This window comes from Mobula birostris, chromosome 23, assembly GCF_030028105.1.
Source record: "Mobula birostris isolate sMobBir1 chromosome 23, sMobBir1.hap1, whole genome shotgun sequence".
Classification (NCBI taxonomy): domain Eukaryota; kingdom Metazoa; phylum Chordata; class Chondrichthyes; order Myliobatiformes; family Myliobatidae; genus Mobula; species Mobula birostris.
This window is the reverse complement of record NC_092392.1, coordinates 39,368,973-39,389,072: the sequence shown is the minus strand read 5'-3', so window position 1 is coordinate 39,389,072 and position 20,100 is coordinate 39,368,973. Positions and strand designations below refer to the sequence as shown.

The 20,100-nt window shown below is 38.6% G+C and overlaps 2 protein-coding genes across 4 annotated transcripts in view; one reads left to right on the top strand and one right to left on the bottom strand.

The window, feature by feature from the left end:
• The window catches only part of ferry3 (FERRY endosomal RAB5 effector complex subunit 3), a 75,909-nt gene extending 66,167 nt beyond the window's left edge, over positions 1–9,742 (bottom strand). Inside the window, exon 1 of one of the 3 annotated variants that reach the window (XM_072241040.1) lies at positions 9,600–9,742. The gene's annotated coding sequence lies outside the window, so the exon portion shown is untranslated. Of the gene's footprint in view, positions 1–284; positions 376–874; positions 964–9,599 lie in introns of those variants that run through there. The other 2 variants (XM_072241039.1, XM_072241038.1) reach the window with 2 other exon arrangements.
• rad51ap1 (RAD51 associated protein 1) overlaps positions 150–20,100 on the top strand; it is a 60,005-nt gene continuing 40,054 nt past the window's right edge. The window contains exons 1-6 of the mRNA XM_072241044.1: positions 150–633; positions 11,295–11,341; positions 12,429–12,564; positions 14,850–14,929; positions 16,174–16,248; positions 18,723–18,887. Of these exons, the coding sequence (XP_072097145.1) occupies positions 617–633; positions 11,295–11,341; positions 12,429–12,564; positions 14,850–14,929; positions 16,174–16,248; positions 18,723–18,887 (520 nt within the window). The 5' untranslated portion in view covers positions 150–616. The remainder of the gene's footprint in view (positions 634–11,294; positions 11,342–12,428; positions 12,565–14,849; positions 14,930–16,173; positions 16,249–18,722; positions 18,888–20,100) is intronic.

Here is a 20,100-nt window from a genome sequence, read left to right as displayed (position 1 = left end):
CAGTGAAGCCTGTTATGTACAGGATGGAGACGTTGCTGAGTCGTCGTGTGTGTTCAGAGAGATAAAGTCTTCCGCGTGTATATAAAGAAAGGATGTGGGGTTGGTGGTGGAGATGGAGGACGGTCTTCAGTAATGATCACTGGGACAACAGTCCAGTCTCCCGTGTTGTACAGAATGGAACCTTCCTCAAACGTCAACAAAATTCCCTATGGATATTCTATTAATATTATTGTTATACCAGACAAAACAAAGATAATGCAATGTAAAACAGTACATTCAGAGACCTGTTATTCCAGCAAGCGCCGGGATCCTTCACTAACACCTCACGTCAAGTCCCAGCAACAGGAAGGCCGACTGAAGCCCAAAGTAGCCTTTAACCCACAACTGCGGATTCTCTACGCAGGTTAAACAAAAAAAAGATGTTTGGCCAAAAGTAGAAAAAAAATTTAAATCTTTAGTATTTATTTCATTTCATCTGTGGCTATCAAAATCCGTCTAATTCTTGAAACGAAAGTGCGTCTGAGAATTGCTGCAGGTCTCGGGAGCGCGGACTCTTGAATTATCGATCTTATTCCGGCCGGTTTATGGTTCCTACTGATCCTAAAAAGCCGTTGTTATGCCCAGGCCTGTCAGGTTCGTAAGTATAAACAGAAACAGAGAAGAGGGGAGAAGCAAAAACAGCCGGGGGGGGGGGGACGGGAATGGGAAAGTCGTCGATGAATGAATTGGGGGGAGGGAGATGGAGGGGCAGAAGAGGAGGGGAGAATGCGGTGGGATGAAGGTGGAGGTGAGAGAAACACCGCGGAGCTGGAAGTCTTTGGTCACAGAGTCGTACAATAACAGGTCTTGTGTTCACCAGCCACCAAGCACCAACCTGGACGAATCCCGTTTTTCCTCTAGCTTTCCTGACACATTGAAAATGTGCAATCAGCTACTTCTGGGACAATCTCCAGTTTCCACTTAATTCTTGACATGTAGAAGGAAACTGGAGCACTTAGGAAAGTTACACAGTCATGGTGAGACATACAAACTCTACACAGAGGTCAGGATCAAACGACTTGCTGGAGCTTTGATGAAGTGGGTAGATGGGGGTCGAGGAGGAGGAAGGGGGAGAATGAAAGAGAGTTGGAATCAACAAAGTGGTTACGGTTAGGAAGGAAAAGTGACAAGTGCAGAGAGAAAGGGACTGGAGTTGTGGGGGGTGGGGGGTAGAGTTACCAAAGAGGCATTATGGCTGGTTTCCAGATCAACTGCAAAATAGTGACCAAGAATGAAGTGAAGAGAAGTTGAGACATACAGTGGATTGAAAGAAATAGAGGGGATAGCAGGCAGGGTACAGAGGGAAATAGGGAATTGAATTAACTTTATTTCTTACATCCTTCACATACATGAGTAAAAACCTTTGTTAGGTGCTAGAGTAAGGGCTAAGGAGATGGGAACAGCAGATGAGGGGTTGAAGGGATGACAAATCAAGCAGGAAAGATAGAGGAGGGCTACTTGGGTAGAGAGATACAGATTGGGAGTAGTGATGGGGAGACAAACTCTGGGGAGAGATGGAGGAGAGGCTGAGGGTACAGTAGGAGACAAATTAGAAATAAAGAGAGGACAGGTTTACAGCTTTAGAAAAAGGGCAAAAGTCTGCTGGGCAGAGGAGAGCGTTGGATGGAGATGTTAGAGAAAGGCAGCTTTTTGTCTCAGAGACATCCAGCAGGCACAATGATTCAACATATGCCAGTTAATTATGAGCATTACTGGCTTGCTGTGACCTTGAATTTAAAAAAAAAGATTTGCTTCATGTTGTTTCCCCCCTCCCCACCTGTTTCTCCCCTCTCCTCCCTTCTACCATCTCCGTGGGAGCTTCATGGAATTGCTCTGTGGACAACCCTTTCACAGTGAGGTGGAGGGCAGGTGGAAGTGTGGTGCAGCAGTTTATGGTGCAGCCTCGCTGCCCCTGAGAGTGTGTTCAGTCCTGACTTTATGGAGTTTATTCATTTTCTGACTGCATGAGTCTGTGGTGGCCAGTGCTATCATGTTTGCTGTTGTGTGCTGGGGCAGCAGGCTGAGGGTAGCAGACACCAACAGAATCAACAAACTCATTCGTAAGGCCAGTGATGTTGTGGGGATGGAACTGGACTCCCTCACGGTGGTGTCTGAAAAGAGGATGCTGTCCAAGTTGCATGCCATCTTGGACAATGTCTCCCATCCACTACATAATGTACTGGGTGGGCACAGGAGTACATTCAGCCAGAGACTCATTCCTCCGAGATGCAACACAGAACGTCATAGGAAGTCATTCCTGCCTGTGGCCATCAAACTTTACAACTCCTCCCTTGGAGGGTCAGACACCTTGAGCCAATAGGCTGGTCCTGGACTTATTTCCTGCATAAATAATATACATATTACTATTTAACTATTTATGGTTTTATTACTATTTATTATTTATGGTGCAACTGTAATGAAAACCAATTTCCCTCAGGATCAATAAAGTATGAGTATGACTATGATTATGACTTTCCTCTCAGATAGATGGATACTTTATTGGTCCCAAAGGAAATGACAGTGTCACAGTAGTATTACAAGTGCACAGATATACAAATATTAGAAGAGAAGTAAGAAAGAATAAAAAATAAATTACTTCAAACAGTCTAACAGGAGGGGATCATCACTTCCCTGGCTATAGGTTGACTCAGTATAGAGCCTAATGGCTGATGGTAAGAATTACCTCCTATAGTGCTCTTTGGAGCAGCACAGTTGTCTTAATCTATTACTGAAAGTGCCCTCTGTGCAGCCAAGATGGCATGCAGAGGGTGAGAAACATTGTCCAGAATTGCCAGGATTTTCTGTAGGATCCTTTGTTCTACCACAGCCTCCATTCTGTCCAGTTTGACTCCTATAACAGAGCCAGCCTTTCTAATTAGTTTATTGAGCCGGTTGGCATCACTTGTGTTGATGCCATTGCCCCAGCACACCACTGCATAGAACATTGTACTGGTGACAACAGACTGGTAGAACATGTGAAAGAGAGGCCTGCATACTCCAAAGGACCTCAGTCTTCTCAGGAAGTAGAGGCGACTCTGGCCCTTCTTGTACACAGCCTCAGTGTTGATGCTCCAATCAAGACTGTCTTACAGGTGCATCCCCAGGTACTTGTAGGTCCTCACTACATCCACATCCTCACCATCAATATTAACAGGATGGCAAAGATGAGCTGGTTTATAGGTTAGTTGGTTACTGTAAATTTTTCCAAGTAATATGGATACCAGAGGATTGTAGTGGTGTTGGGATTGGAGTTGATGGAGGTACAAGAGGAAACATCGGATTTGTACAAATAGTACCTTGGTGTCCACTACCAATGGTGTGGGCCAAAGCATCTGTTTTTGTTCTTTGTGATGCGCTATCAGGAACTTCCTACAAGTCTAGCTGACTGACAGATTGTCAAAGCTAGTGCAGATAAGCCATGGGTTATGCCAGCATTTCATAAGACCGTAAGATATAGGACCAGAATCAGGCCATTTGGCCCATCAAATCTGCTCTGCCATTTCTTCATGGCTGATCGATTTTCTCTCTCAGCCCCAATCTCCCACCTCCTCCCCGTATCCCTTCATGCCCTGACTAATCAAGAATCTATCAACATCTGTCTTAAATATACCCATTGACTTGGCCTCTACAGCACCCTGTGGCAACGAATTCCACAGATTCATCATTCTTGGGCTAAGAAATTCCAATTTATCCCTGTTCTAACTGATGTCTGCTGTCCTTTAGTCCTAGAAACACCCACTATAGGAAACATCCTCTCCACATCCACTCTATTGAGGCCTTTCAACATTTGATAGGTTTCAATGAGGTCACCCCTCATTTATCTGAATTCCGGTCAGTAGAAGCCCAGAGCCATCAATGCTCCTCGTATGATAATCCTTTCGATCCCAGAATCATTTCGTGAACCTCCTTTAAACCTTCTCCAATGTCAACACATCCTCCCTTAGGTAATGGGCCCAAAACTGCTCGCAATACTCCAGGTGAAGTTTCAACAGTGCTTTATAAAGGCTCAACATTACATCCTTGCTTTTATGTTCTCGAAATTTTATTCCTGAGAACTGTTCATAAACTGATTTTTCTGCAAATTGGAAATAAACATTTTCAATGAGGTCGATTAATATGAACATTATTCATTGTCTTCCCCTGTATAGTTATAATGGTACAAAATGCCTCATCCAATGACTAGTTACCATGGCCTTGAATTATTAGTTAATGTTACCTTATGTGATAAAGTATTTTACAAATGCCAGTGGAAGAGATTGACTTGTTGGTTTCGAAACTAAATCTCTTAAATGGCTTCCTGCTGTGAACTAACAACCTGCAATCATGAAAAAAATGCTATTTGATTACTGTAGGAAAGTTACTTGTGCAGCTGACACCTGCATTATAGCTATTCGAGTAATGTAACTGCCCTTACAGAACTCACAAAACACTAACCCAAATCTCTGAGATATGGAATAAATTTTGCCCTCAATAAACTGAAGTGAAAAAAGTAAATAAATAAAGTTGTAGTGGATTCTGGTTAATTGGGACACATCGGGACCAGTACATTTTGGCCCATTTAAGTGACTGCCCCAATAAGCTGAAGTTTCATGGAAATAGTTAAAAAGATTTAAAAATACAAAGTACTATTTAACTGAGTAACAAATTATGTATTTAAATGAATTACAAAGCAAATTAGAATGCTGCAATAGTACAATTGTACTATAAAATTGTGTATTAGTTCTTAATAGTTATCGAAGGAAGAATTCATACAGTGTATGCTGCCATGTTCTTTTAATTGACTGTAAATGAACAAAACCAGCACAGACACCTAATGCAGATAATGGACTGCCTTCATACAATGATTTTGACAATTGCTTGCACCAAATTTTCATCTTCATTGTAATGTTCAAGATGATTGTTGATACATTCCTAACTTGTTCAGGTAATGTAATTGTTTCGTTTTCACTCCTGACCATTTCTGCCATCTTCAAACCTGAATGCTTGAAACTGCAGTGAGCGAAACATTTCTTACTTGTCTTAATGCTTATTTATCTATCAGTGACAAAAATCAGTGCATTTTGAAAACAAACAAATGCAACTGACAGTACTTAAGGAAAACTTGCTCTGAGCATGGTGTAGTGTCTAACACAGACGCAAGTGCCTATGTCTGACATCAGTTAGAAATGATTTGGCAACAGTCTGCTGCTCCAATTAAGTGACATATGTCCCAAATAAGGGAATGCCAGCTATTTTCTCGATCTGTTTTTGTTCTTTAAGAGTTGACCCAAATAAACAGCTGCCCTGATTAACCAATGGCCCAATTAACAGGAATCCACTGTAATTCATTTTTTAAGTCATGTTTTTTTCTTGATGTATGGGCAGATGATATGGCTTTGCGTTACAGAGATTCAAGATGGACTGTTTTCTTGGAACAACCCCCCCCCCCAGTAACACGGGGGGGGGGGGGGGAGGTCACCTGTAAACAGTTTTGTTTTGAAAAATATTTGTCCTTTGAATTAACTAGCTGTTACCACTAATCTATAATTTGAAGATGCTTGCATTTCTGTAAACTTTCTTATCTTGAAAAGTTCTTTAAAATTTATGGGAGAGTTTACATAAAATCAGATTTCTATAAGTCACATCTTTCCTAAATCTGAGGAGCAGTCATACTTCCACTTTATTGCTACTGGAGCAGCAGATGAGTAGTAAGGAGGGACAGTGAAGGGAGAATGGAGAGAAAGGATGAAAAGGGCTGGATGAAAAGATGATGGTGAGAAGGAAGGGAAATGAATTTGGATGTCAGGAAGGAAGGGCTGGTATTAGAGATGGAAAGGAAGATTATAGTTGTTAGTTTTTTTTATTTCAGACTTAACTAAAGTATTGAGTTTAACTTTTGCAACTGGCATTGTGGAATCTGAATTTGTCTCTAGATCAATCATAGAGGCCTCTGGATACTAATGCTATCACTTGATTGCTATGTTTCTTTACTACTATAGTGCTATGATTAAGAAGATTGTGTATTTATCCCTATATGATGAATAAGAGACAACTCTTTCCAAATCAGTATGTGTGTTTTGGTCAATAATTCTCTGGGGATACCATTCTTATGCAAATCCACCTACAGGAAATTTCTGTCTCCTGACTAATGGAATAACACTGTCCATTCAGACAACACGCCAGAACTTGTCGTATCTCTTGTTCAATCACTTGCCAAGGAATGATAGCAATAAGATGTTATTCAGACAGTTATTTGCAGAATGTAACATTTTAATAGTCGCTGAAAGTGTTTGTGGAAAAGCTGTATTGATTCCCATAGGGATTGCACTGGGTTTCCTCTTGTCAAATTCCACAGTAACATGTAATTAATTTAAGAAATGGTGCTAAATTATTATCATTGACTATGCAGAGACTGTAAGAAAATTTATGCGAGCAGAATGGCATATAGGTGAAAAATTAAATTAGAATGTTATGAAGTTATATAATTTAGAAGTATAGATGTTAAATGAAGTACAGTGGATTACAGTTTATTGGGCCTTCGGTTAATCAGAGCAACCAATTATTTGAGACAACTCTTAAAGAATACAAACTAACATAAGAACAACTAATCCTTTATACCTACACAATGTCCATATTCTTCCATTTCCTACACACACTTGTGCCTATGCTCTGAACTTCTTGAATGCCACTATGTATTTGCCTCCACCACCACTTCAGGCAGCACATTCCAAGCACCCCACTCTTTGTGTTAAAAAATACTTGGCCCACCCATCTCCTTTCAACTTAACCCTTCTCAGCTTGACCTCATGACCTCTGGTATTAGACATTTCAACCTTCGAAAAAAGATACCAGCTCCCTACTCTCGCTATGCCCCTCATAACCTTATAAACCTCTGTCAGATCTTACCTCAGTCTCTGCTGCCCAGAGAAAAAAAAAACAAGTTTGTCCAACTCTCCTTATAGCACGTGCCCTTTAATACAGGCAGCATCTGGTAAACCTTTTCTGCACCCTCTCCACAGCCTCCACTTCCTTTCTATAATGCAGTAACAAGATGTAGCCTAACTAGAGTCTTTTAAAGCTGCAGCTCAACTTTTCAACTCTTAAAACTTCTTAAAATTCCTCAACTAATAAAGGCAAGCACGCCGTATGCCTTCTTTATAACACTATCAAACTGTGTAGCCACTTTATGAAATTAACATCCCTATCCTCCACATCCTTCTCTTGGGCGCCACTGTAGCATGGCAGTTAGCATGGTGCTATTATAGCACGGGCATCAGAGTTTGGAGTTTAATTCCAGCGCCGTTCTGTAAAGAGACTACACATCCTCACCGTGGAATGTGTGGGTTTTTCCCTAGGTGCTCCAGTTTCCTCCCACAGTCCAAAGATGTGCCACATAAGTTAATTGGTCATTGTAAATTGTCCCACAAATAGGTTAGGATTAATTGGTTTTGTTAAGGGTTGTTGGGGTGATGTGGTGCGAAGGGCCAGAAGGGCCTAATCCAAACTGTATTGCTAAATAAAATAAAAAATTAAACCAAATACTGATGCAAAGTACTGACTTGGACTTCACCCACATCCCATTCCTATCAGCACATGTTCTGTTCTGTATCTTTCCCACTTTCTGGTTTTCCTCTTGCTCATAATGTACGTTTAGAATACCTTGGGATTCTCTTTAATCCTACTTGCCAAGGATTTCTATCCTCTTTGTAATCCTCAAGGGATACCTCTGTTTGCTTTTAGCTTCCTAAACCTGAGAAATGTTTCCTTTATCTTCCTGTGTAAATTGGCCACTTCTCTTGACATCCAGGGTTACCTTACCTCGCCACCCTTGCCCTTTCCTCTTACTGCAACATACCAGTGCTCTGTACTCTGTGCATTGGTCTTTAAACACTCTCAGCATGGCAGATGTGGACTTGCCAAGAACAGGAGTACCCAATTAACCCTCAGTTCCTTAATGGTAGGGAAGCTAGTACCCATGATGAAGCTGACTGAATTTACAAGGCTCTGCAGCTTTTTCCATTCATATGCAGTTACCCTTCCACACCATACGGTCATGCAACCATGAGACATAAAGCAGAATTAGACCAGTCAGCCCATCTTGTCTGCCCTACCTTTCTGTCATGGCTGATTTATTATCCCTCTCAAACCCATTGTCCCACCTTCTTCCCATAACCTTTGACGCCGTTATTAATCAAGAACCTCCGCTTTAAGTATACCCAGTAACTTGGCCTCCACAGCCGTCTGTGGCAAAAAATTCCACAGATTCACCAACCTCTAATTAGTAGTAGTAGTAGTCATACTTTATTGATCCTGGGGGAAATTGGTTTTCCTTACAGTTGCACCATAAATAATTAAAGGTTCTGGCTAAAACCAATTAGAATGCTCCCCATAGTACATCTGTAGAAATTTACTAGAGTCTTTGATGACATACCAAATCTCAAGCTCCTAATGAAATACAGTCGCTGGCGTATCCTCTTTATAATTGCATCAGTACCTATCTATGGTGGGCCCAAGGCAGATCTTCAGAGATGACACCCAAGAACTTGAAACTGCTCACCCTTTTCACTGCTGGCCCCTCAATGAGGACTGGTGTGTGTTCCCTCGACTTCCCCTTCCTGAAGTCCACAATCAATTCCTGCTCTTACTGACTCTGAGTGCAAGGTGGTTGTTGTGACACCACTCAACCAGGCAATCTATCTCACTCTTCATCACCATCTGAGATTCTGCTGACAACAGTTGTGTCATCGGCGAATTTATTGATGGTGTTTGTGCTTTCCCTAGCCACACTGTCATGGGTGTAAGGAGGGTAGAACAGTGGCTAAGCATGCATCCTTGTGGTGCACCACTGTTAATTATCAGTGAGGAGGATCTGACCCTCACTGACTGGTCTCCCGATGAGAAAGTCAAGGACTAATTAATGAAATTATCTGTATTATATGGCATGCAAACTTTTTCCACTGTGTCTCGGTACATGTGACAATAATAAATCAATGTGTTGCTCAGATTTCAAGCATCTGCAGATTTTCTCTTGTTTGTGAATAAACTTTATTTACTATTTTAGATCTGTGACCTGGTTTTTGATCCTTCTAAGGAAAAATAATTTATCTAAACTCTTTAAACAGATGTGGGGAAATCCAAAGCAACACACACAAAAATGCTGGAGGAACTCAGCAGGCCAGGCAGCATCTATGGAAATGAAAAACAGTCAATGTTTTGGGTTGAAACCCTTCTTCAGGACTGAAATGGAAGGGGGAAGATGCCTGAATAAGGAGGTTGGGGAGGGGAAGGAGGCTAGCTAGAAGGTAATATGTGAAGCCATGTGGGTGGGAAAGAAAAGGGCTGGAGAAAAAAGATTCTGATAAGAGAGAGTGGACCATAGGAGAAAGGGAAGGAGGTGGGGACCCAGGGGAAAGTGATAGGCAGGTGAGAAGAGGTAAAAGACCAGAGTGAGGAATAGAAGAAGAGGGGATGAGCAGGGGAAAAAAATTACCAGAAGGAGAAATCGATATTCATACCATCAGGTTGAAAGCTACCCAGATGGAATATAAGGCATTGCTCCTCCACCCTGAGGGTGGTCTTACCTTGGCACAAGAGGAGGCTATGGATCTTGATAATTTTTACGTGTCTCAGTTATTATCTCCTCAGTCTTGTCTGCTTAACAATCCTAGCTCTTGTAATCTTTTCTCATTGTCAAAATTTTCCAAACCTGGCAAAATTGTTCTCTTCTGTACTCTGTCAAGTGCAGTTATATTGTTCCTGTAAAGTGACCTTAACAGGAAGCAGTAATCAAGCTATGGCCTTAATACAATTTCTAAATTGTTAATATATGGGTGTCACGAAAAGAAAGGTTCTAAATTCATCCACTGTGATGATTGAAATGGAGTGGCAAAAGTAAGTCTATTATTTAGGTCAAGTGACCCTAAATTAAATTTCAATGTGCATTTATTTAAATATACTTTACCCGGGTGGCACAGTACCAGCAAACCAGGTTCAATTCCTGTCGCTGCCCGTAAGGAGTTTCTGTGTTCTCCCTGTGACCGTGTGGATGTTCTCTGAGTCCTCCGGTTTCCTTTCACAGTCCAAAAATGTACCAGTTGGCAGGTTAATTGGTCACTGTAAGCTGTCAATGATTAGGTGAAGATTAAATCAGGATTTTTGGGTGGCGCAGCTTGAAGGGCCTATTTAACACTGTATTTCAATAAATAAGTACCTTAAATTCTAGCCAGAAGTGAATTTATAGCTTTGTCATCTGTTCATTTTTATGTTTGGTGACAGTTTTCATCCTTTACACAATATCACATGTATGAAGTAATTTGTATATATTTATAATAAAAATATTTATATCATTTAAATTGGCTTGTGTCCATTCATATAGTGGGCGAAGTTTCTGTTTACATTGACTAGCAGTGGCTGTGTCATAAAGCGGGAAGTTGTGGTGACAAGGTTTTCATACAGAGCATTTATTTTTAAATGAAGTAAGATTGGAGTGTCCCGATTTAGTGGTGGGAGTTAGGAAATATGATGGTATAATGGAGGAAAACAGACCAAGATATTGAGAATGAATTTAGGAATGGCAAGTAGTTTCAGTGTTGGTAAACTGAGGCTTTAAAGGATAACAGAAGAAGAAACTTCCAATTGACTTAGTTTGGTTGCTAGAAAAGAGGTTTGGTGGGATAAATATGAAGGAAGAAGAGAAAGCAAAAGAAAGTTAACAAAAAGTTAGCAAAATCGGTAAACCTGAAGGGTTTTTGTCAGGGTTTGGAGTGGTGACAGGGTGGGGACGAATAAGAATATTTTAGGGTTGCAGGGATTGTGGAGATAACATTCAATGTTTGAATACCAGGGAGGAGTTTAAGATTCAATATCTTAGAATCAATGATATAAATGGTGATTGTAATAGCTTGTATGAAAATCACACATTGTCTTGTCAAGTTAAACTTGGGGTTATCCTGATGAAACAGCATGGAAGTTTATCTTCATTGCAGGAGTAATAATTATTTTGTAAACCAAATAATAAACATGAAATTTCACAGATCTGAATGAGGCCATTTAGACCATGATACCTTTGCTAACTCTTTGAAAGAGCTATCCACATTAGATCTACACTATTTTCTTCTTCAGTTATCCTTCAAAACCTCAGTTTACAACACTTAACCTGTAATTTTTATTCTTTTCATTTAGCTTGGTCTACTTTTATAATATTGTACAATACAAACATAATTCAAACAAGTTTTATTAATTTTTGCTGAAAAGTAAGAGATTTTTTTAATCATTAGGAACAAGAAAATTGTGGATTATTCACAGAATGAAGACTTTGATGATGGTAAGTTACAAATAAAAATTTAAAAGTGCTTGCTGGTTTTCTATAGAATACGGAAATTCTCGAATATTGGCTTTCTGTAGAATATTAGAGTTCTTGAGCATCATGGTGTCATGTGCTAAGTCCAGCTCTCGCACTAGAGCTGCCTACAGTAATTGTATTCCCACATTATTTGTCTGTTATTTTATTTCTTAAATTTAAATACAATTAAATGACATGAATAACTGTGTAGAAAAGTAGTACTTATCCAAAGACAAGAAAGGTCCCTCTACTCTTTCTTTTAATTCTTTGAGTATTATTCCTGGATTTATTTTTTCTTGTTACTAATCTACTGACTCTTAGAAACAGTCATTACCAGTCAGTGTCATCTCAACATTTTAATAGTACCCTGCCCTCTAAATCATTCATGTCCTACAAAGTACTTATGGAGAAGCAACTTTAAGCACAACATAAGCATGAGAAAACCTGCAGACGCTCAAAATCCAAAGCAACACACACAAAATGCTAGAGGAACTCAGCGGGGCAAGCAGCAGCTATGGAAATTAATAGACAGTCAACATTTCAGGATGAGACCCTTTTTCAGGACTGAGAAGGAAGGGGGAATATGCCAGAATAAAAAGGTGGGGGGGGGGAGGGGGGAAGGAGGCTAGCTGGAAGGTGGTGGGTTAAGTCAGGTGGGTTAGAAAGGTAAGGGGATGGAGAGGAAGGAATCTGATAGAAGAGGAGAGTGGACCATAGGAGAAAGAGGAGGAGGATGGAACCCAAAGAGAGGAAACAGGCAGGTTTGAATTTCTCCAACTATCTCTGAAGTCTGATGGTATTTGATATTCCATGTGCTTGCATAACCTTCAATTGTGGAATAAGAAGCTCTACAGTTATAGTTGTTGTAATTAACTGAGACATTTCTTGATTGACTTATAAAGTAATTTCAACTGAAAATTTCTTCACCTTAGAATATTATTTCTTGATTTCACAAACGTTTACCGAACTGCAGTCAATATTGTGAGTTCTGCATGAATAGTGATTTTTGGGAAACAGCAAATCAATAATTGGACGAGTGAATATTCATTAGAGTGGATATATTTTTCAGATGAAGATTTTGCATGTGTGTCCGCTCCTCCAAGTAAAAAGCCTCGTCTAAAAGTTGATGAGAAACAGAAAAAGGGGAAAAGTGTTAAAAAAGACAGTCAAGATGCAAATGTCAAAAAGGAACTGCCTAATGAAAGGTGAGATTGGTTTTCAAGCTGAGAGAATCTCAATGAGAGCTACTGATGTCTGGAATACCTGTACAGCCTGATTTACCTCCTAGAGTCTCAGTCTTTCCAGATTCTCGTTGTTTCCTTTTCCAGCAATGCCTTGCAACTAATGAAAGTAGTTAATTATATGTAAACACATTTTCAGTGTATTGGAAGCATTCTGCTTCAGTGTAATCCTTCTTTAGATGTAATCTGTGTTAAATGCTTGATGATCTTTTTCCTCATGACTGAGATATGAAACTTGTGCATAGAATTTCAGACTCATTTTTCAATTCTGGTGATTTTGTACACTATATCAAACTGATGTAAGGGGAACTATTACAAAAAGAAATATCACTTTGAATTTGTTCTGAGTGAACTCTTATGCTTCTTGAGGATATTCCACGCCAAGTTTGTTTTGTGATGGCTTTATCAATAAACAATGATGTACTTATGATATTTACATACTCCACTGGGGGAAAAATCTCTGCACAAAATTGAATTGTACTGAGGAATATTTATGACAGAATTTACTGTAAGTTTTCTCAATAAGAGCAGTGTGAATTTCTCCATAAATATGGACTGAGAGGTAGATAATTATTTACAAATTCGCTGCAAAAAAAATCCCTGTTTTGTACAGCAATATATTCACTAAGATTTATTGACAGAAAAGTCCTTCATCTCATTTGTGGCTGAGAGTACTCTTGTTGCTATATGGAGTCAGCTACTCAGGAGAAACACCAGAAAAATTGAGGGAACTGAAAGCTAATAAATCCCAACTGATAGTCTGCATCCCAGGATTCTAGAAGAGGTGTTTGATGAAATAGTAGAAACATTGGAGAATTTTAGAAGATCATCACTATTGTCAGCAGATTAGGAGTTAGCAAATTCAGCAACACTGCTGAAGAAGAAGAGAGAAAATAGGGAAGTATAATCTAGTTAGCCTGTCAGGAAAATGTTGCAATTCTTTAGTAAGTGCCATGTAACAGGGCACTTGGAAAATACAGGGAAATTGTACTTGACAAGTTTAAATGTTTTTTTTGAGGATCTAACTACAAATGTGGATATAGGATATCTGGGATTTCAGAAGACATTTTGATGTTACCACATAAAAAGTGAATGGGAGCAGTGGATTTGTTGAAGGACTGAGACTGAAATTTTAAAAGAAACAGGTCCTTTTCAGGATGCTGCACTATTGCTAATGAGATGGGTAGCACGGTAGTGTAGTGGTTAGCACAACATTTTACAGTACCGGCAGCAAGGGTTCAATTCCTGCCACTACCTGTAAAGAGTTTGTATGTTCTTCCTGTGACTATGTGGATTTCCTCCAGGTGCTCCAGTTTCCTTCCACAGTTCAAAGACGTATCGGTTGGCAGGTTAATTGGGCATTGTAAGTTGTCCTGTGATTAGACTAGGATTAAATTGTGGCATTGCTAAGCAGCGCAGCTCAGAGGGCAAGAAGAGCCTACTCAGTAGCTTTGTTTGTTGTATCTCAATTTAAAAAGTCACAAGAAGCCTTCAAATACTTACAATCTATGGTTATGATTTAAATGAAAAATGTACATATGCATCTACTAATATCATAATGCCTGGTGGAATAAAAAGCTGCACCAGACTCTGTGGAATTGTTTCTTAACTTTACTCTCGAAAGCTCACTTTAGATTTTACATTCCCTAATTTCTGATTTGTTTTTGTTTTGGCAATGATCACTTATTTTTAAGAAGTGCAGTGACTCCAAGAAAGACAAATTCATTATGTTGGGCCTTATTGGTGAGCTGGATATACTTTGAGTTAAGTGTTGAACAGAGCCACTGTATACATTTGATTACTGCAAAGATCAGTACAGTACCAGTGAATGGAAAATTAGTTATTCCGGATCAGTGTAAGAGTTTTTATTGACACCCCAATCTAGTGACGGGCTTGTTCTTCCTCACTATCATAATTTCACCAAAATGGCTGGTTCTTAGTGGGAGCTCACATCGTATTGTTCTGCTGTTGATGGCAAATTTATTCTATTCCTCAAAGTTAATTCTGCTAGTATAAAAATACTAAATCAACTGAATATATACATGGTAAATCTACTGTAAAATTATATAGAAAAGAAATTAGAATTTTTTGATTGTTTGATTTAGAGAAGTTTAGGGTTTCTTTTCTTGCTGTAGTTATTGAGTGTTGCTGTTGTATGACAGTGTGCTGCTCCTTATATTTTTTTCTTTTAGTGCTGTTTGCCCTTGAACTTTGATTATTTTAATTGGCCAGATTGTTTTTTAACACAGACTACCACTTGATGAAAAGGTTTACCAAAGAAACTTAAAGACTGCATTAATTTTATCAGTACAAGAGTCCACTTGTGAAGGTGAGACTAATATATATTTTACCAAAGTGCCAGTTTCCATTGCTATAGTAAATAATGTGGATTGTATCCTAATGTAACAACATATTACAGAAAATATTTCATTACATATTTGTTGTGTAATTTGGCTGAAATGTAAAATAATATGCTATTCTATACAAAATGCTTAACTGATATTTACAAATTTACTAACACATTTATAGGTGAAAACCAACAGGTGTATGTAACAAGCAAGCTTGAGTCTGAGTATTTCCAACAGTTTCATAGAAGATGGGTACATTCATATGGGCTCACTTGTCATATTTATGTAAAAAGGTGGGCCCACTGAATATCTTCAAAGGTGTGTGCAACAGATTAGAAATGTGGGCAACAAACAATTTGCTGGAGGAACTCAGCTGGTTGAGAAGCATCTGTGGGAGAAAAGGAATGGTTGACGCTTCTAGTTGAAATGCTGCATCAGAACTGGGAGTGGAAAGAAGGGATAGCCAGGATAAAGAGGAGATGGGGAGTGGTGACACAGGAGCCTGAGGTGATTGATGGACTCAGTAGAGGTGACAGATGAAGGGCATGTCAAGCCCTGTTTGTGGAAGGAATGGGTGGAGTTGGAGGGAGAGGCAGATAGATGATGGATGGAGGTAGAGAAAAAATTACCATGCTTCAAATTGGTAATGCGGCTAGTGTGACGCCATTGCAATGCCAGTGACTCCGGTTCAATTCTGCCACTATCTCTAAGGAGTTTGTACATTCTCCCCATGACCACATGGGTTTCCTCTGGGAGCTTTGGTTTCAACCTACATTCTAAAGACGTATGGGTTATTAGGTCAATTGGTCACATGGGTGTAATAGGGCAGTGCGGGCTCATTGGGCTGGAAGGCCTGTTACCTTGCTGTATCTCTAAGTAAAAATAAAATAAATAAATTATTCATTTTTTCTGAGCTATTAAATATAAATTATGTATTTTCTGATATTCTGCATTAATAATTCACAAAGTAAAGCATTTTTAGATAACTATCAATCAAACAGCAGTAGTTTTAGTATTCTATTGTACCATTTCATTTCTACCTGAAACAATACGTTTTATTGCTTCTGTTTGTTAAAATGTAATGTTGTTTATTAATAAAGTATGTTATTAAAATAGCAATAATATTTTGTTTTGACTTTAAATATAAATGACTTTATTTTTATGTGAAGTTGGTTCCAGTTGCAAAGCTAAAATTTATTGCTAATGTTCTCTATTTAATAAACAGCAAATGAATCAGCTGAAACAATAAATACAGATACATCATTACACTCTAACTGCAATGAGAATAGCAACTTTCCTGGTAAGCTTGCAATAATTAATTGAATTATTGCTGGGTCACTTTCTTGTCCTACTAAATGTTGCTGTCCTTGTTTCATGTGACTAGTGAGTCTTCACGAATTGCCTTATATTTGTAACCAAACTACTAATCAGAATTCCAGTGATCAACAGTGGGCTTTTCAAAGTATCTCCCATCATTTCACTTTAAGTTCAGCAGAAAGTACATGGTTAAATTTGGCAGTTGAATTGTCATTTGTCTTTTTAATTGAATTGAATTGACTTTATTACTTACATCCTTCATATACATGAGGAGTAAAAATCTTTACATTACCTCTCCGTCTAAATGTGCAATGGGCAATTTATAGTAATTTATAATAGTATGTACAACAGGATAGTCAATATAACATAGAAATACAGTTGTGTCAGCATGAATTAATCGGTCTGATGGCTGGTGGAAGAAGCTGTCCCGGAGCCTGTTGGTCCTGGCTTTTATGCTGGGGTACCATTTCCTGGATGGTAGCAGCTGGAACAGTTTGTGGTTGGGGTGACTCGGGTCCCCGATGATCCTTAGGGCCCTTTTTTACACACCTGTCTTTGTAAATATCCTGAATAGTGGGAAGTTCACAACTACAGATGCACTGGGCTGTCTGCACCGCTCTCTGCAGAGTCCTGCGATTGAGGGAAGTACAGTTCCCATACCAGGAAGTGATGCAGCCAGTCAGGATGCTCTCAGTTGCACCCTGTAGAATGTTTTTAGGATTTGGGGGCCCATTCCAAACTTCTTCAACCATCTAAGGTGAAAGAGGCACTATTGTGCCTTTTTCCCCACACAGCTGGTATGTACATCATGTGATTCCATCCACTAAATTTTACCTTGAAGATCTCAAAGTTTTGGCCTCAATCAAAATATTGGATAAAAATTTCTATCCTCCCCTACTGAGTTCTGTCATTATGACCTGAACTTAGACTATCTGGGTATGTATCTTATGGGATACAGCAATGTTGTGCCAATGGAATAATTTTGCTGTGGTTCTTTTCATTGTTTGACTGATGTTTTTCAGAACTAGTTAATGAAATTATGGTAAAACCGAAATTGGAGAGTGAGAAGAAGAAAAGAAGGGCTAGAGAGGATATGTAAAGAAATAAAATAACAACACAACCCAAACAGGGAAGCATAGTCTCTGTTTTATGTAAAAGCATGATATTAAAAACAAACCTCTGTTCCTTTGGTCGGTCTCACATCTTTAAATTTATTAATTGATCTAGATCTAATGCCATTTGCTATGGAATTTACGAGAAATGTTGCCAGGTGATATGTGTAAAAGGTATATGTTAAGTGGATGCATGTATTCTTAATTTTTGAGCTGCTTTTCAATTTCTTTTATGTTCTGTAATTTTGAGAAAAAAATTTCATCTGTATTGTCCACTCTTGACTATCCAAGAGCTGAACTTGCCTGATCCAATCAGAGTGGCCTATGTGGCAGGTCCTCAAACTAAGCAAGGGTGAATTCCTGCCTCAAGTTACGCTGACAGCTTTGACAACTGCAAAGTCTACCAACAGCCTAGCTGCCTGACTGTTGTCAGGGCTTCGAATATTCCTGACATGTAGAAACATCTGAAAGACTATTAGAAATAAAACTTCCTAATTTTTAAATTTTTTTCTACAATATATTTAAACAAAATCCTAAAAACATGCAAGAAAAACTTCAATAATTATTCTTTTTTTTCAAGAGGGGCTTACCTTATCTTTCTTTCTTGTGTCCTACAATTTTCAATGAAATTATTGGGGTGTGTTCTAACCTTGTATAGACTAAAGAACTGATTTACCTGAAATAAGTGCTAGGAGAATCTCAGATAAATGGAGTTTGGCAGAGAAACATATTGAAATATGGCGCCAATTAATGGTGATATCATAGAGCATTATCAGGTCACAGCAGAGGATTTCAACAGATAAATGAAGATTGTTGCAGAAAAAAGTCAAGCCCTTCATTAGTTCATAGTCAATTTTTTGATGAATCTTCATGAACATTTTACATTCAGGCCATGAGTCAATTCACAGATCGTTCAAATTTACCTGTTGGAGCTTGCTTTTGCACGTACATGAGAAAAGTAGTTTGACAATCACCGATTGTAGCAATTGGCAACAACAAAGACAGGATTTCAGTGATATGGAACCAGTTAGATGAAGTTAAGTAAGATAGAAGTAGGCAAGGTAATGTCGGCAACAAGCTGATTGTTGTTCAGGCTCCAGGATAGAATTCTGAATTTCTTTGGCAATTAAATTACAGCGCATGGTGGTTCTAATGATTTCCATTTGTGAATGTTTTCAATATATTAAAAGTTCATGAAATATGGCAGAAAAAGTTGGGTGAAATCTGGCAGAAACTGAATATATGATAGATTTTATATAATGAATTGTATGTTGTTAGATATTATTTCCTGTATGTTATTAAGAATAATGACTATTGTAATCCATTACACATGTTTTTTGTTCAGGCTTAGATAAAACTACTGTTGAAAATGAAGGACTCTCAGTACGACCTGGACAAAGACAGGCAGCATCTGGAGCAGTGTTAAAGCAGAGAAAGATTCTTCTTGATGATAGAGGCAGTGATGGTGAATGTGAAAAGGAATCTGGAAGCGAACAAGACTACGTGAGAAGTGAGTAGTGGATAATGATAATTACAAAATCAATATACTCGAATAAGTTAATGTTTCCATTAAAAGTAAGTGAAATTATGATATACAAAAGCACTTCCAGCATGTTTGTAGTAATGCCTGATTTTTTTTTTAAAAGAGGTCTATTACTTTACCCTTATTAAATTAATATTTGTGTCCACATTTGGAGTGATGGAATCAAATACAATTATCACGTTTATGAGGAACTTAGACACATTTAGATGGACAAGAGGTAGAAGGATATGATCATAACATGTCAAATAGGACTAATGTAGATGGTGTTGTGACTTGAGAGACACTGAGGCTAGTGGATATAGAAGTCTTTATTCAGCAAAACAAACAACATGCGTCATATTCAAGACACTCTTGGAAGAAGAGGCCTGCCTGATCCAATATTACATGACATTTTTATGTTAAAGATCAAAGGTAGCAGCAGGACAATTCTATAATTACAATGTATCTACAGTGCTTCCTTTGAATTGCATATAATTTTCAGGCACCTCCATCTTCACACCCACACTCCAGACACCCAAAACGAATGTTAATTCTCACTGACTCTGGGCCACATTCATGAATTTCTGCCATTTGAGATCAAATGGAGTGTTTCTTTGTTTGCAATCAACCCCAAAATGCAGTTCAAGAAGACCATTGTTCAGAGCTGCACTTTGAATTCAATCTACTATCCATGTTCACGTCCGAAGACTGGCTGCTGTTGAAATTAGTATTTGCAATATACCATAACCCCAGAGTATGCCCTAACAGATGGGCAAAAAAGTCAGCATGGACATGATAGGCCACATAGCTCATGCCTATGCAGTACAAATCTGTGACTCTTTGACTTTATTGTGAGTCCACTTTTTAATACATTAAGTGTTCAAAGAATGCATTAATGTATTTTGATGCATCCAATTTTTAATTTCTAAGAACATATGGTATATTAATATTGTTTGGGATTTCACTTAAAAGTTTATATGCAGTTATCTTTTTTTTAAAGCTTTTCTTCTGCACACAGCAATATTAGGTACTTAACTTTTCTTCGGCCTTTGCATTTGTTTATTTTATGAGGGCAAGAGCATAACCTAACTGATAAAATCCTTTGAGTAGTGAAATCAACAGATAACAGGATATAGACACAGAGAAATTAAAACATAGGTTTGCGTGCAAAGTAAGAGATGATAAATAAAATACAATGGAT